Raw genomic sequence first — 14,888 nt, forward strand, 5'->3', positions numbered from 1 at the left:
CTTCTCTTGCTTTGTGACTGAATAGTGTTATATTTGGCTTTCTTTCTATTTTTTGTGTATGTATCATTGGTTTGGGGTTTTGTGGTTGCCATGAGTGAACCATATAAATTGTTTTTAATAATAAAGCTGAAGAACAGCATTAGCCTGACATAACAAGGATATAATAATATGCACATGAGACTAATCATATGCACATGGGACTAACAGATTTTATTGTCCTACAATTCCTTGATAAGTGGCCATCATTCTATATATATTTGATTAAGCAGAATACCTAAATATGATGGATAAGTAGAGTATTAAGATGCTCTCTTAGGGTGCCTGGGGTGGCTCAGTCGGTTGGGCATCCGACTTTGGCTCAGGTCATGATCTTGCTGTTCATGAGTTCAAGCCCCGCATCGGGGTCTGTGCTGACAGCTCAGAGCCTGGAGCCTACTTTTGATTCTGTGTCTGCCTCTCTCCCTGCCCCTCCCCTGCTCATGCTGTGTCTCTGTCTCTCAAAAATAAATAAATGTAAAAAAAATTTTTTTTAAAGATGCTCTCTTAATGCCTGACAAACGATTTATCTAAAACTTTAAGAATGTGAATTTTTTGCTAAAGAACTTCAACCCAGAAATGATTTTACTAAACTCAGCAAATAGCCATCATCATAAGTATAATATGGATCAATTCTCATTACCTAAGTATACATTTTCATGTGGCAGTGTGGGACTGTAAATTAAACATGCACGGTGCAGCATGTTAGGAACTTACAACATAATTTGTAGGTATCAGTACACAGATACTATAAGAACATCAAATAAAATATGGTACAAAGTGCGTGAGAGCATTTATATCATTTACCAATTATTTTCTACTTTATCTCTTCCTGTAGAGTTTGAGATTTTTACCATGAGTGTGCATTACTTACGTAATTAAACACCCCACACAAATGTTTTCTCAAGGGTTAATATATCTCCTTCTCCCTGTTTTTCTTGCCCATTAAGTACAACTATATGAGCTGACAATTTGGGGAGATGAGACTACATTAACTATACTTCCTAATCTGCCTACCACTCTACAAATTAAGTCAGTTTCAAACTGCCCATGATAACATATAATAAGTCAATGGAAGCACTTCAAAGCCAGAAAGCACTTGTGGTTGGATGTAGAAGATGATATAATGATTTGTAGTTGCACAGAACCTTTCATCTAGGAATTTAAAACAGCTTCATACTCATCATCTCCCTGATAGACAGCACCCTTCCATAGTAGCCCTGACACCTGCCCCAAGTAATGTAAGGAAACTGCAGGCAGAATTAAGAATGGACTTCTAAAGACTTAATTTACAGTCATCTACATTTAATCAGTCATCTACATTTTAACAACAAAGCAAGATGAACAAGTTCACTGAGCTTATAGGACATTCAATAAATCTACAGAATAAAAATTCTTAACTGAAAGTAATCCACTTTGCTTAGCAGATTGTCTACTTGCAAAAATATGAAAGTGATTTTAAACTTATTACAAAAGTTGTTCTCTGTTCACAAAAAATAGATCCCAGCAACCAGAAAGGTTGATGACTAAATTTGCAAAACTATTTAAGTAAACATTATTTATCTTTTCTACCAAATTCTTGCCATGTCACTTAATATAAATTGTCATTCATTTTAAATGAAGAAAGCTTTATATTTTTGTGCTTGGGTCAAAACAATCTCCTCTTATTCTTTGCCCCTTCCCTAAAGAGAAAACACAAACCTCGATCTTGGAGTCATTTTTGTTGGTGTTGGCACACCTTCTGAAATTTTATATGGATTCTTCAGGGGTGATATATAGATGTTTCCCCCAGGAATTCGTAAAGGTGAACTAGAAAACTTGTAAGGGCTTCGAGGAATGTGAGGTATTGGTGACAAAGTCGGGGGCTAAGGCAAAAACAAAAAGTAGATTATTTTTTTAATGTTTTAATGAGATCCATTGTTTTATAAATAGAGTTTCCCAGTCAAAGGATACTTCCGACATACCCTGGTAGAAGCATACTGCAAAATATTTGTTTTAAGTCTCTGCATGAAGACTGAGTTATAGAATACTATAATGGAATCATACTCCTCTTCTCTGATCAAAACTCGTTTGAATGTCTGAGGAGGAAGAATAAAAACAACTGTTAAATGAATTTAGAAATTTATCTCTTTAGATTTTCTTTATAAATAATTCATAATATGTTTGAACAGTAAGAATCACATACTATGTAGTAAAAAATCACCTGAAAAAGCCTTCTTAGGTTTAGATTATAGCTGCTCTACCAGAAGTGAAATGTGATGCATTTTTTTTTTAAAGTTTGTTTATTTACTTTGAGATAGAGAGAAAGAAAGAGAAAGAGAGAAAGAGAAAGAAAAAGAAAAAGAGTTGGGGAGGGAGGGAGGAAAAGAGAGAATCCTGAGCAGGTTCTGCCCTGTCAGCATGGAGCCCAATGCGGGGCTTGAACTCATGAACTATGAGATCATGACCTGAGCCGAAACCAAGAGCTGGACACTTAATTGACTGAGCCACCCAGGTGCCCTGAAACATCACAGGTATTTTTTATGTATATATACATGTAAAGTTTATTACAAATATTCCTCTTTGTTGGAGGGATACAGTATTCCTTATTAACTTTAAAATATAAATTTGGATATTAAAATGTCTTAACTTTCTAATTCCATTTTAGTTACAAATAATTAATAACATAAAAGTAAAAAGTTGACAGGTGAATTTATATAATAAGGTCAGAATATATGGTCTAATTAATGACTTAAGTTATCTATATTATGGATATGGATATATCTAAAATCTTACCATGGAAGGTTACTTACCTCCTGAACAGCATGAGGAAGATCCTTGTATGCTGTTACAATGATTTTGAATTTAAGGTCTATATTCTTCACTTTGCAAATGCCATACATGGAACACATCATAATCTAGTAAATCAATGTAATATAAAAATATCAGAATTTTGTTACATAGTTGTGTTCTAAAGAGTACTCTGTTATCTTTCTTTTAGCTTCAAAAAAAAAAAAACGGAAGCTTAAATTCCTACAGGATTATTTTTTCTAATCCTGAGCCCAGTTTGAAAGTTGATGTGAAGTGTTTAGCCCAAATTGTGTTTAAGGGACAAAATGCAAATAGCCAAATCTCAATTATTAGAATTGATCATCTGGTTTGTAAATAACTCTAACCTTCACCCGTTACTTAAATTTTTCCCAGAAAAGCTGAAACTCGAATGAGTTAACTGTGCAACTAGCACTTAAAAAGAAAAAAAGCCAGTTGTGTAAAAGGTTCAAACTATCAGATAAAATAATACTGAATACATTTGGTGATAGTGGTAAGGAGACTTTCTAGCAAGGGGCAGGAGAGAGTCTTTGTATTGTAGATAATGTTCCTGATTTGGAGGCAGGTTATGCAGGTGAGTTCAGCTGATGAATCTGCATTAAGATGTATCCTTATGATACATGGATGTTTCTATATGCATATTATATTTCAATAAAAAAATTTAATATAAAAATTAGATTAGAAATTATTCTCTATGAACTTAAAAATAAAACTTTATTCATTTGCATGAATTTTATTGCCAAATTTAAGTATTCATATCTCTGCAACATTCTTGCTTATATATACTATCGCCGGGAATATCTATTCACCATCCCTTGTTCAGCAACCTACCAGCCCCAATTCTGGTCTCCCCATTCAGAATGCCATCCAATAACTTCTTTGCTAATTCACATTTTTTTCCTACTTCAGTTCTTTTCCTAAGGTTTCTCTCTGCAAAAATCTTCTTGATTCAAGATACCTAATCTCTTTAGAAACCCTTAGCACTACTGTCTTTCTATATTGTAGAAAAGCAGAACCAAAAAGGCAATGAGTGCCTACTTTTAAAAATCCAACATCCTAGAATTTATATATCCAAATATTTATTCTCTTGTAAAATATACATATTTGTAGGTTATACCCTTATACACTAGTGTACCTTTTGCTAAAAATATTCTTATTGGGAACATTACTACTGACCTTACAGAAATAAAAGGATTTTAAGGGAACATTATGAACAATTGCATACCAACAAAACAACTATCTAAGATGGACTGGAAAATTTTAAGAAAAGACACAAACTACCAAAACTGACTAAAGAAGAAATAGAAAATATGAGCTTTCATTAATAATAAAAAACTATCCACAAACAAAAGCCCAGGCCTAGATGGCTTCACTGGTGAGTTCTACCAAACATTAAAAAAAAAAATCAATACCAATTCTTCACAAACTCTTCTGAAATTAAAAGAGGAGGGAACACTTTCCAATTAATTCTGTGAGGTCAGTAGTACTCAAAAACAGACATCAGAGGAGAATTACCATTATCTCTTATGATTACAGATGTAAAAATCCTTAACAAAAACAAGCTGAATCAGCAGCATATCTAATGTGCTATGTGACCAAGTAGGAATCATTCCAGAAATGCAAGGCTGGTTTAACATACTGAAGAATTAATTAATACAACACACCACAATACAATAAAAAGGAAAAAACCCAATGATCATCTCAATAGATACAGAAAAAAGCATTTGAAAACAGCATTCAATACCCTTTTGTGATAAAAACACTCAATAAACTAAGAATAGATGGGGACTTCCACTACCTGATAAAGGGCATATACAGAAACTCCATAGCTAACAATACATTTAATGGTGGAAGACTGAATGCTTTCCCCTGAGGTCAGGAATAAGACAAGGATGTCCCCTTTCACCACTTTCATTCAGTACTGTATTGGAGGTTCTATGCCAAAGCAATTTGACAAGTAAAGGAAATAACAGTCATCTAGATTGCAAAGGAAGAAGTAAAACTACCTCTATTTGAAGATATATGAGCTTATATATTGAAAATAGTAAGGAATCCACTAAAAACTATTACAACTGATAAATTACTTCAGCAAAACTGTAAGATAATATGATTAATATATGAAAATTAATTGTATTTCCATACACTAGCAATGAACAATCCAAATAAGAAATTAAAGAGACAACTTCAGTTACAATAATGTTAAAAGGAATCAACTACTTAGGTCTAAATTGAATATAACAAATGCAAGACTGTACTCTGAAAACTTAAAAACGTTACTGAAAAAATTAAAGAACATCTAAATAACTGGAAAGACATCACATGTTCATGGACTGGAATACTTAATATTGTTAAGATGACAGAGCTGCTCAAACTGACTTATGACTCAGTACAACCCCTATCAAAATTCCAGTTGCCTTCTTTGTACAAATTGACAAGGTGATCCTAAAATTCATACAGAAATGGAAGCTTCAGAACAGCACAACAAATCTTGAAAAAGAAGAGTAAAACTGGGGTATCATGCTTCCCTACAGATCAATGCAGTACAATTAAGAGACCAGAAATGAACTTTTACATATATATAGTTAGTTGATTTTTGACAACTGTCAAGAGGGAAAGAAAAGACTTTTCAAGAAATGGTGCTGGAACAAGCAGTATTCACACACAAAAGAACGAAGTTAGAATCCTATCTCACACCATACAGAAAAATTAACTCAAAAAAAAAAAACGTAAGAGCTAGAAGGGGAATTAATCATGTTTATTATTCATTTTCAATTACAAGTAGATTTTTCAGAACATTAAATTGTTCATACTCATTTTTCCCAGGCTCTGAGAAAAATGGAGAAAAATAAGGATAAACCTTGGTGGTCTCTGATTTGGCAATGGTTTTTTAGATATGACACCAAAAGCACTAGCATCAAAAGAAAAAAAACAGATAAACTGAACATGATCAAAATTTTTTTATATTAAGTATAATTTATTGTCAAATTGGTTTCCATACAACACCCAGTGGAATATGATCAAAATTTAAAACTTGTGTGCCTCAAAGGACACCATCAAAAAAGTGAAAAAGACAACTCAGAACTGGAAAAAACACTTGCAAATCATATGAAATAAGGGACTTTTATGTAGACAACATGAAGAACCCTTATAAATCAATAATAAATAGACACTCAAAAATTATGTAAATGATCTGAATAGATATTTCTCTAAAGAAGATAAACAAATGGCCAATAAGCACATGAAAAGTGTGTTTAATGTTCAATCAGTATCATTAGCAATTAGGGAAATGAAAACCAAAACCATAAAGAGATATCATTCTATACGCACTAGGATGAGTATAATTAAAAAAGCAAATAAGAAGTTGATGAGGATGTGGAGAAACTAGAACCTCATACACCGCTGGTAGGAATGTAAAATGGTGTGGGTAAGTTGGAAAATAATCTGGCCAGGCTTCAAAGGTTAAACACAGTTATTATATGACCTGACACCCTGTCAGGTATACATCCAGAAAACTGGAAACATATATCCACACAAAACTTGTACATACATGTTCACAGTAACATTAATCATGGTAGCCCAAAAATATAAAGTAAATGTACACTAAATGATGAACAGATATATATGACGTGGTATATCCATACAATGGAATATTATTCAGCAATAAAAAGGAATGAAGTACTTATACAAGCTATAACACAGATAAGCAATGAAAACACTATACTAAATAAAAGAAGCCAGACACAAAAGACAACATATTATATGACTGCAATTATTAAAAATGTCCAGAATAGGCAAATCTACAGAGATAGAAAGACTAGTATTGCCTGGGGATGGAGGGAGTGGGGGAACAGGGGGTAAGTACTTAAGGGTATGGTGTTTCTTTCTGGCATGATAAAAAACTGTTTTAAAAGTGTTTGACGATGCTTGCACAACTCCATGAATATACTAAAAACCACTGGGGTGTATACTTTAATTTGTATGGTATGTGAATCACATCTCAATAAATTGTTACTAAAAAAAATATATATATTCTTATTATTCGGTACATAGAAGAAAAATGAAGATGTGAGAGATGGTTCTCTGTAAATTAAATCTTTTAGTCATTAGTTTGTTCATTCATTCAAACAGTAGGCACTGTTTTAGATAAACTTGGGTTTTTTTAATAAGTTTTTTAATGTTCATTTATTTTTGAGAGACAGAGAGAGAGACAGAGTGCAAGCAGGTGACGGGCAGAGAGAGGGAGACACAGAATCTGAAGCAGGCTCCAGGCTCTGAGCTGTCAGCACAGACCCTGATGCGGGGCTTGAACTCATGAACAGCGAGATCATGACCTGAGCCAAAGTTAGACGCTTACCCGACAGAGCCACCCAGGTGCCCCCAGATCAAATTGTTCTTAAATTTCATGCTTTTTCCATACTAACATGAAATCTAGTTTACCACAAGACAGAAAAAGTCCACAATAAATGGTTTCTTCAATGATTTGTGTAAACAAGATCTTTTAGGTCATTAAGCAAGTTACTAAAATACTCTCAAGCTCCAAAGCTCTAAGAAGTACAGCAAAATTACAAAAGGTAGCTAACAAGTGCACATATATTAAGTCTGCAAAATTGATTTGGCTTCTCATTTGAATCTAATCTTTTAAGAAATCAGTATAGAGTTAACAAATAAGTAGGAGAAGAGAAGTGAACTACATTATTACCTGATCCAAATGCCTGTCTCTCATGAGTTCATACTCATTTTGCAGTGTGTGCTGAAAAAGGGTCCAGATGATGTGTTCCAGTTCAGGGTGGTCAGACAGAAGGCGTGCACACAGGGTATTTAGTCGAAGATAGGCCAGTCGGTACACTGGAGACATAAGGGGAATTAATCATGTTTATTATTCATTTTCAATTACAAGTGGATTTTTCAGAACATTAAATTGTTATAACCATAACACTGTTAAACAGCACCTTTTTTTCAAGTTTTTATTTAAATTCCAGTTAGTTAACATGTAATATTAGTTCCAGGTGTAGAATTCACTGATTCATTACTTACATGCAACACCCAGCGCTCATCACAAGTGCCCTCCTTAATACCCATCACCTCTTTAAGCCACTCCCTACCTGCCCTTTGGTAACCAACAGCTTGTTGTCTATAGTTAAGAGTTTGTTTCTTGGTTTGCCTCTTTTTTTCCTCTATGTGCATTTTTTTTTTGTTTTTTAAATTCTACAAATGAGTGAAATCATGGTACCTGTCCTCTGACCAACTTATTTCACTTAGCATAATACTCTCTAGCTCCATCCACATTGTTGCAAATGCCAAGATTTCATCCTTCTTTTTTATTTTGAGAGAGAGAGGGGGGAGAGAGCATGCAGGCAGGGGAGGGCAGAGGTAGAGGGGGGGGGGAGGGAGGGAGGGAGGGAGAGAGAGAGAGAGAGAGAGAGAGAGAGAGAGAGAGGGAGGAGGGAGTGAAGGAGAGAATCCCAAGTAGTCTCCATGCTCAGCATGGAGCCCAATGTGGGGCTCGAACCCATCCATGAACCATAAGATCATGAGCTGAAATCAAGAGTCGAACACTTAACCAACTGGGTCACTCAGGCACCCCAAGATTTCATTGTTTTTGATGGTTAATATTCCATTGTGTGTGTGTATATATATATGCGCACGTGTGTGTATATACACATATGTATGTATATATGTGTGTGTACACACATACACGTACATACACACATACCACCTCTTCTTTTCCATGGACATTTGGGCTCTTTCCATAATTTGGTTATTGTTGATAATACTGCTATAACCATCAGGGTGCGTGTTATCCCTTCCAAATTACATTTCTGTATCCTTTGGGTAAATACCTAATAGTGCAATTGCTGGATCATAGGATAATTCTATTTTTAACTTTTTAAGGAATGTCCATACTGTTTTCCAGGGTGGCTGCACTAGTTTGCATTCCCACCAACAGTAAACAGCATTTTAACAGTAACCTCAGCTACCTCCATCACTATTTTCTTTATGAGCTAATAATCCCTAGTCTTAGTGCAGAGCTATGTACATAGAAGGCAAACTAGCCCTTGGATACTAACATAAGATTTATTTAGAGAGTCTATAAAAAATACTACTGGGATACAGGTTTGGAGAAAAGGAATACACAAAATTGAGGGTTTTTTTCCCATCAACTTTATATATTAATGACCTTTGTTTTAATTACACCTTTCAAAGACTCATAAAGTAGTCAGAATTTTTAAGGTAACTACTCTACTGGGTCACACTTTAGCATGCATTAGACTTGCCTTGGAAGGCTTGTTAAAATAAGGATTTTCTTTTTTTGTTTGTTTGGTTTTTTTTTGCATGTCCTTCTAGAGTTTCTGATTGAGTATAGTTCTAAGTGGAGCCTAAACAAAAAATTTCCTTTCTACAAATTTTCAGGTGAGGTGGATTCTGCTTTTGGGGACCACACTCGCTAACACTGCTCTAACTTAAGGGATATGTTACAATATGCCTATAAAACTCAGTATATTTCTGACCTGAATAAAATCAGAAAAAGTATTTATCACAGAGGAATCTGGCTTTTCATGTTCCTTCAGAGAGCTTCAAGTGCGTGTGCACCTGCACACAGAGCTGACCCTTAAACAACATGGGTTTGAACTGTGAGGGTCCATTTATACATGGATTTTTTTTTATAAATACAGGACAGTACTATAAATGTATTTTCCTTATGATTTTTTTAAAGTTTATTTTGAGAGAGACGGAGCATGAGCAGAGGAGACACACACAGAGAGAGAGAGAGAGGACGGAGAGGGAGAAGGAGAGGGAGAGAGAGAGAGAGAGACAGAGAGAGAGAGAGAGACAGAGAGAGAATCTCAAGCTGGCTCTGAAGGGTCAGCGCAGAGCCTGAGGTAGGGGCTCAAACTCATGAAACTGTGAGATCATGACCTAAGCCGAAGTCAAGAGTTGGATGCTTCACTGACTGAGCCATCCAGGCACCCCTGATTTTCTTAATAACACTTTTCTCTAACTTCCTTTATTGTAAGAGTACAGTATATAATACATATACAAAATACGTGTCAATTGTTTACGCTGTCGGTGAGACTTCTAGTCAACAGTAGGCTATGAGTAAAGTTTCTGGGGAGTCAAAAGCTGTATGTAGATTTCTGGCTTCATGGGGGATCAGCGCCCCTAACCCCTACATTGTTCAAGGGTCAGCTATATATACACATGCACAGACACAACTGCCCCACCTCATACACACAGAGAGAATGCTCTACAACCTAATTACCAGGAAATATGCCTGAACTAGACCACAGCACACTTTAACGGTCTTAACTTTACATACACAACTGAACAGTAGAGGTACTGTCAGGGGCAAACATTTCCAAAAACAAATTTGAAGGCATAACAAACGAGGCAGCAGCAACAATACCAACATCCAACACTTTTTGAGTGCTTACTATGTGCTAAGCCCTGTTTGAAGCATTTATGTGTTAATTAATTTAATTAACTCAAAAACCCTATAAGGTAGATTATTATTATAAAATAGATTATTATTATCATTTCCATTTTACAGATGAAGCAACTGAAGCACAGAGATAATAGGTGACAAAGTCAAACCTAGTAAGCAGAAGGGCCATGTTTCAGAGGTCATGTTCTTGAAAGTAATCATCTACTAACCTTTTTTGTAAAAAAGTGAAAGGGAGGTAGATTTCAATGGCTTCTGAGTCTGGAAGGCTGAGGTTGCTTGTGCCTCTGTGTTTGCAGTAGAATTTACACGTGTAGTTCCTTTTTTCTTTGGGGATCTGATTGGAGAAAGATACCTAGACATATTCAAAGGAAAAGACTTCATTTGAAGTTCGCTAAGAGTCTCTTTCTCTTTCTCTGTCTCTCATGCACACACAAACACAGCTGTACACATGCATCTAAACATATCTATTTAGTTTGTTATTATACATCAAATTCCTTCATTCAGCAAGCTATTTAAATACAAGCTAGAAAAGATACTGCCTAAGAGGAAAACTAAGCTGGTTGTTATAATTTCTAACTATTTTAAGAAATGGCTTTTTCTGGGAGTTACTGCTTTACTTGAAAAAAAAAGACAGCTACATTTATATATATGCTCAATTTTAATAGTTACAGTGAGATTGAGATCATAAAATAACTCTAGCTTAAAAGAATAAGTTATTGACACCAAAATAGTGTTGTCATGTTTCTGATTCTCCTCTTAAAAATGTTGCATTGATAGGGCACCTGGTTGGGTCAGTCAGAGCATCCAACTCTTGGTTTCAGCTGAGGCCATGATCTCACAGTTCATGGGTTCGAACCCCATGTGGAACTCTGCACTGACAGCACACAGCCTGCTTGGGAATCTCTCTCTCTCTCTCTCTCTCTCTCTCTCTCTCTCTCTGTCTCTGTCTCTGTCTCTCTGTCTCTAAGCTAATAAACTTAAAAAAATGTTTCAGTGATAACTATGGTTCATATATATGATAAAACTTAAGTTATACACACACACACACCACCTAAATTACACAGTACAGAATTCTATCTAATACTTCAGATAACATTATCAAGGAAGATTTGTACCTGTATACTAAACATGTCAGGCATAAATCAAGGAAGATATTAGTAAATATTATATCTCAATTTCTGACATTCTACCACTCTTGTGTTACCTTTTATAGGATAATCCAGAGCTACTTTATAATTTTGTCCTGTAGCTGAGAAGTAATTCTGAGCAAGAAGGAGGATTTAAACCTTACTATGGATGTTTCCACTACATATAGTTAACTATAGTTAACTATAGTATTATATATATATATATACACATATATATAATATATATTATATATAATATATATAGTTATATTATATATAATATATATAGTTATATTATATATAACTATAGTATTAGTTAACACTACATATGTTAACTAATACACTAAGAAAAGGGAATCACCATCATAATCTTTTAAGTAACAGGGTCTAGTCTACTTCCAATCTTGTATTTCCCTTCAATTCACTAATTCATAATATTGTAGACAAATTTAACTTGGATAGAAGTTAATCTCCCTTGAGTTCTAGGTACAAATATTCAATTACCTACAGGACATCACTACTTGAATCTCAAACTTAAGAAGGCCAAAGGGGAGCTCTTGATTTCTTCCTTCTGTTTTTCCCATTTCAATAAATGGCTCCACATTACATCCTGTTTCTTAAGTCTAAAATATAGGAGTTATGTTTAATTTCTTCCTCTTCCCAATTCCTCAAACTCAATGCAAAACGAAATCTTATTAAATCTTCCTCTAAAATACATCCTAGATCTTTCCATTTCTTTCTATCTCTACTGATGTATCTTAGACCAAGTCACCTACCTCTCTCACTTGGACTATGGAAATTATCTCCAAACTGGTCTTCCTACTTCTTCTTTACCCTCCTCCAAACCTATCTGCACTTCAAAGAGCAGCTAGAAAATGGCTCTTTAAAAATACAAATTATAGCAAGCTGCACCCTTACTTAAAACTTTAATGCTTTCCCACTGCCCTTCTAAAATCCAAACCCCTTCCTATGGCCCATGGAAACCTAAAAGGTCCAGCCCTGGTTTGCCTCTCCAAACTTGTCTTATTGTACCTCCAACCTCCTCTTGCTCACTTTACCCCAAGCACACTGGGATTTCCTTCTGTTCCTCAGACCAGCTAAGTCTGATCTGCCCTAGGGCCACCACACTTACTGTTTGCTCTGCCTGGAATGCATATCATGAAGATTCATGCCTGGTCAGCATCCATCTGTCCTTGAGGTGTCAGGTGCAATATCACTTTATTAGAAAAAGTTTCCTTAAACATTCCTACACTCTCAGTTTCTCGCTTTCATATCACTTATTTCCATTATAAAACTTAATATACTCTAGTTTTTTTTCTTTTTAAGTAATCTCTACTCCCAACACGGGGCTTGAACTCATGACCCTGAGATCAAGGGTCACATGCTCTACTGACTGAGCCAGCCGGGCACCCCAAACCTAGTATACTCTAAAAGCACATCATATATTAGTTTACTTCCTCCATAATATAAGCACTATGAAGAGAAGAACCTAGTCCACCTTACCCACCTTTTATTCCCAGAGTCTAGAAAACTTCCTGGCACTTAGACAACTGCTTACTGAATTAAAGAAAAAGATAATGCTTGATTATTTACATTAATGCATAACTTAGCCAACAAATTTATATGTAAAGGCAGAAGCGTCATATGCTAGAAATAGTTTGGGTACAAGTTAGCATGGAAAGGACATCTCTGGAAAGTAGTCCCTGAACTAATCACAGAGCACTATAATGTCAATTCCTAGACAAAACTAAATAGAAACAACATTAGGTACACTTCTATGAAAGGCAGAAGAGCTAGAATGCTTAGGAGCATGCACTTCAGGGTCAGATTGCTTGGGTTTGATTTCTGTTGAGTTTTGGCAAGTTACCTTATTCCTCTAATTCCTATTTTATAGAGAACTGAGGCTGATATCAGTATTTATCACCTTATAGGGATGTTATGAAGACCAAATGGGAAAAAAAAAAAACAATCTCAAGTATTTAGCCAACTGTCCAGCCCATAGTGAACCCTCAATAAATATTAGCTATTTGCTTTTTTCTTCCATTATTGTCACCATCATCATCATCGTGTACCTATTAACTGATTTAGTTTCATATCCTACGCTAATCCCTATGCCTATCCTATGCTTTACCCCAAATGCATTGATCTGTACTCCCTGAAAATGTTTCCCACTTTCTTGGCATTACACTTTGGAACTCATTCCATTTCTGACTCTTGGAACACCTTCTGTCTCCTCCTTCCTCTCCAGTTTCCATAGAGAAATCCTACTTTCCATCTTTCAGACCTAACTAAATTGCCATCTCTGCCATGAAAACTATCCTCATTACATCAAACATGAGTGATTTCAGTAGCACTTGGTACCACTTTTATATGATCTTGGATCATGTATCTTATATTCCTGCTCCCTCAAAGCAAGAACAATGTCTTATTCAAAATTCTATTCCTTACAGTTTCTATATAGTATCTTGCATTACACCATGCTCAAAACCTATTTGCAGGTTGAGTTAATAGCACAGCATACATTCTACTTACATATCTGCTGCAGTGTGATTACTCTGGAGAGGAAGGCTGAGAGTACAAGCAGATTCAAGGTGATCAGCTGGTCCTTCTCGGTCCTTTGCTTGTTTAATAAGATCAAATAAAGGTGAATCCTATATGAAACCAGATGACATTAAAACCACACTGGTAAGTATGATTTTCCCATGTGCATATCAAAATCCTACTGCCTGACATGGGGAGTGCTACCAAGTTAGTTACAATTGACAGCAGTGATTTAGAATTCAAATGAGATCCTTTTCTTCACTTTGAAAATACTGATTGCCAATTTTTGTTCTATATACATAAAATAAAGGGCCAGAAAAATGCATAACTTGAAATGCTTATGTTAGAAAAGAAAAGTTAGGGAGAAATACACAGAAAATACCTAAATATGGCACAAAGACAAATAATAAAGATATGAGCATAATTTAATGAAACTAAAAGATACATGCACTGTTTGATCACAAAGCTAGTAACTGGTTCTTTGAATTAACTAGAAAAATTAAATCTCCAGTCAGATTGAGAAAAAGAGAAGAAATAAACAGTAATAGGAACAAAAAGTGGGACTATTATCACAAAAATTAGGAAGATAATAGGGGATTGTTATGAATAGTTTTATGCCAATAAATGGGAAAACTTAGACCAAGTAGAAAATTCCACAGAAATATAAATGAACTAAACAATAAAATAAAGTAGTAATAGTCCTATATAAACTATTAAAAAACTAGAATCAGTAATTAAAAATCTCCCCATAAGGAAAATATTAGGCATATCAAACACCTTTGGTTTTACCGGCAAAGTCTACCAAACATAAAAAGAACAGATAATTACACTTTTACTCAAACTTTACTGACAATAGAAACATTCTTGATCTCATCTTATGAGGCTAGTATAACAATGATACTAAAACTCGTCAAGGACATCACAAAAAGGTA

The 14,888-nt window shown here is 35.0% G+C and overlaps 1 protein-coding gene across 2 annotated transcripts in view; it reads right to left on the reverse strand.

Moving 5' to 3' along the window:
• Nucleotides 1-14,888, reverse strand: part of RB1 (RB transcriptional corepressor 1) — a 200,635-nt gene that overhangs the window by 12,127 nt on the left and 173,620 nt on the right. For both annotated transcript variants that reach the window (XM_047854921.1, XM_047854913.1), the window contains 6 exons: nucleotides 13,948-14,066; nucleotides 10,498-10,640; nucleotides 7,544-7,689; nucleotides 2,829-2,933; nucleotides 2,001-2,114; nucleotides 1,738-1,901 (listed from right to left, as the gene is read on the reverse strand). In XM_047854921.1, coding sequence (XP_047710877.1) covers nucleotides 1,738-1,901; nucleotides 2,001-2,114; nucleotides 2,829-2,933; nucleotides 7,544-7,689; nucleotides 10,498-10,640; nucleotides 13,948-14,066 — 791 coding nt within the window. The remainder of the gene's footprint in view (nucleotides 1-1,737; nucleotides 1,902-2,000; nucleotides 2,115-2,828; nucleotides 2,934-7,543; nucleotides 7,690-10,497; nucleotides 10,641-13,947; nucleotides 14,067-14,888) is intronic.

The sequence above is a fragment of the Prionailurus viverrinus genome, chromosome A1, assembly GCF_022837055.1.
Source record: "Prionailurus viverrinus isolate Anna chromosome A1, UM_Priviv_1.0, whole genome shotgun sequence".
NCBI lineage: Eukaryota > Metazoa > Chordata > Mammalia > Carnivora > Felidae > Prionailurus > Prionailurus viverrinus.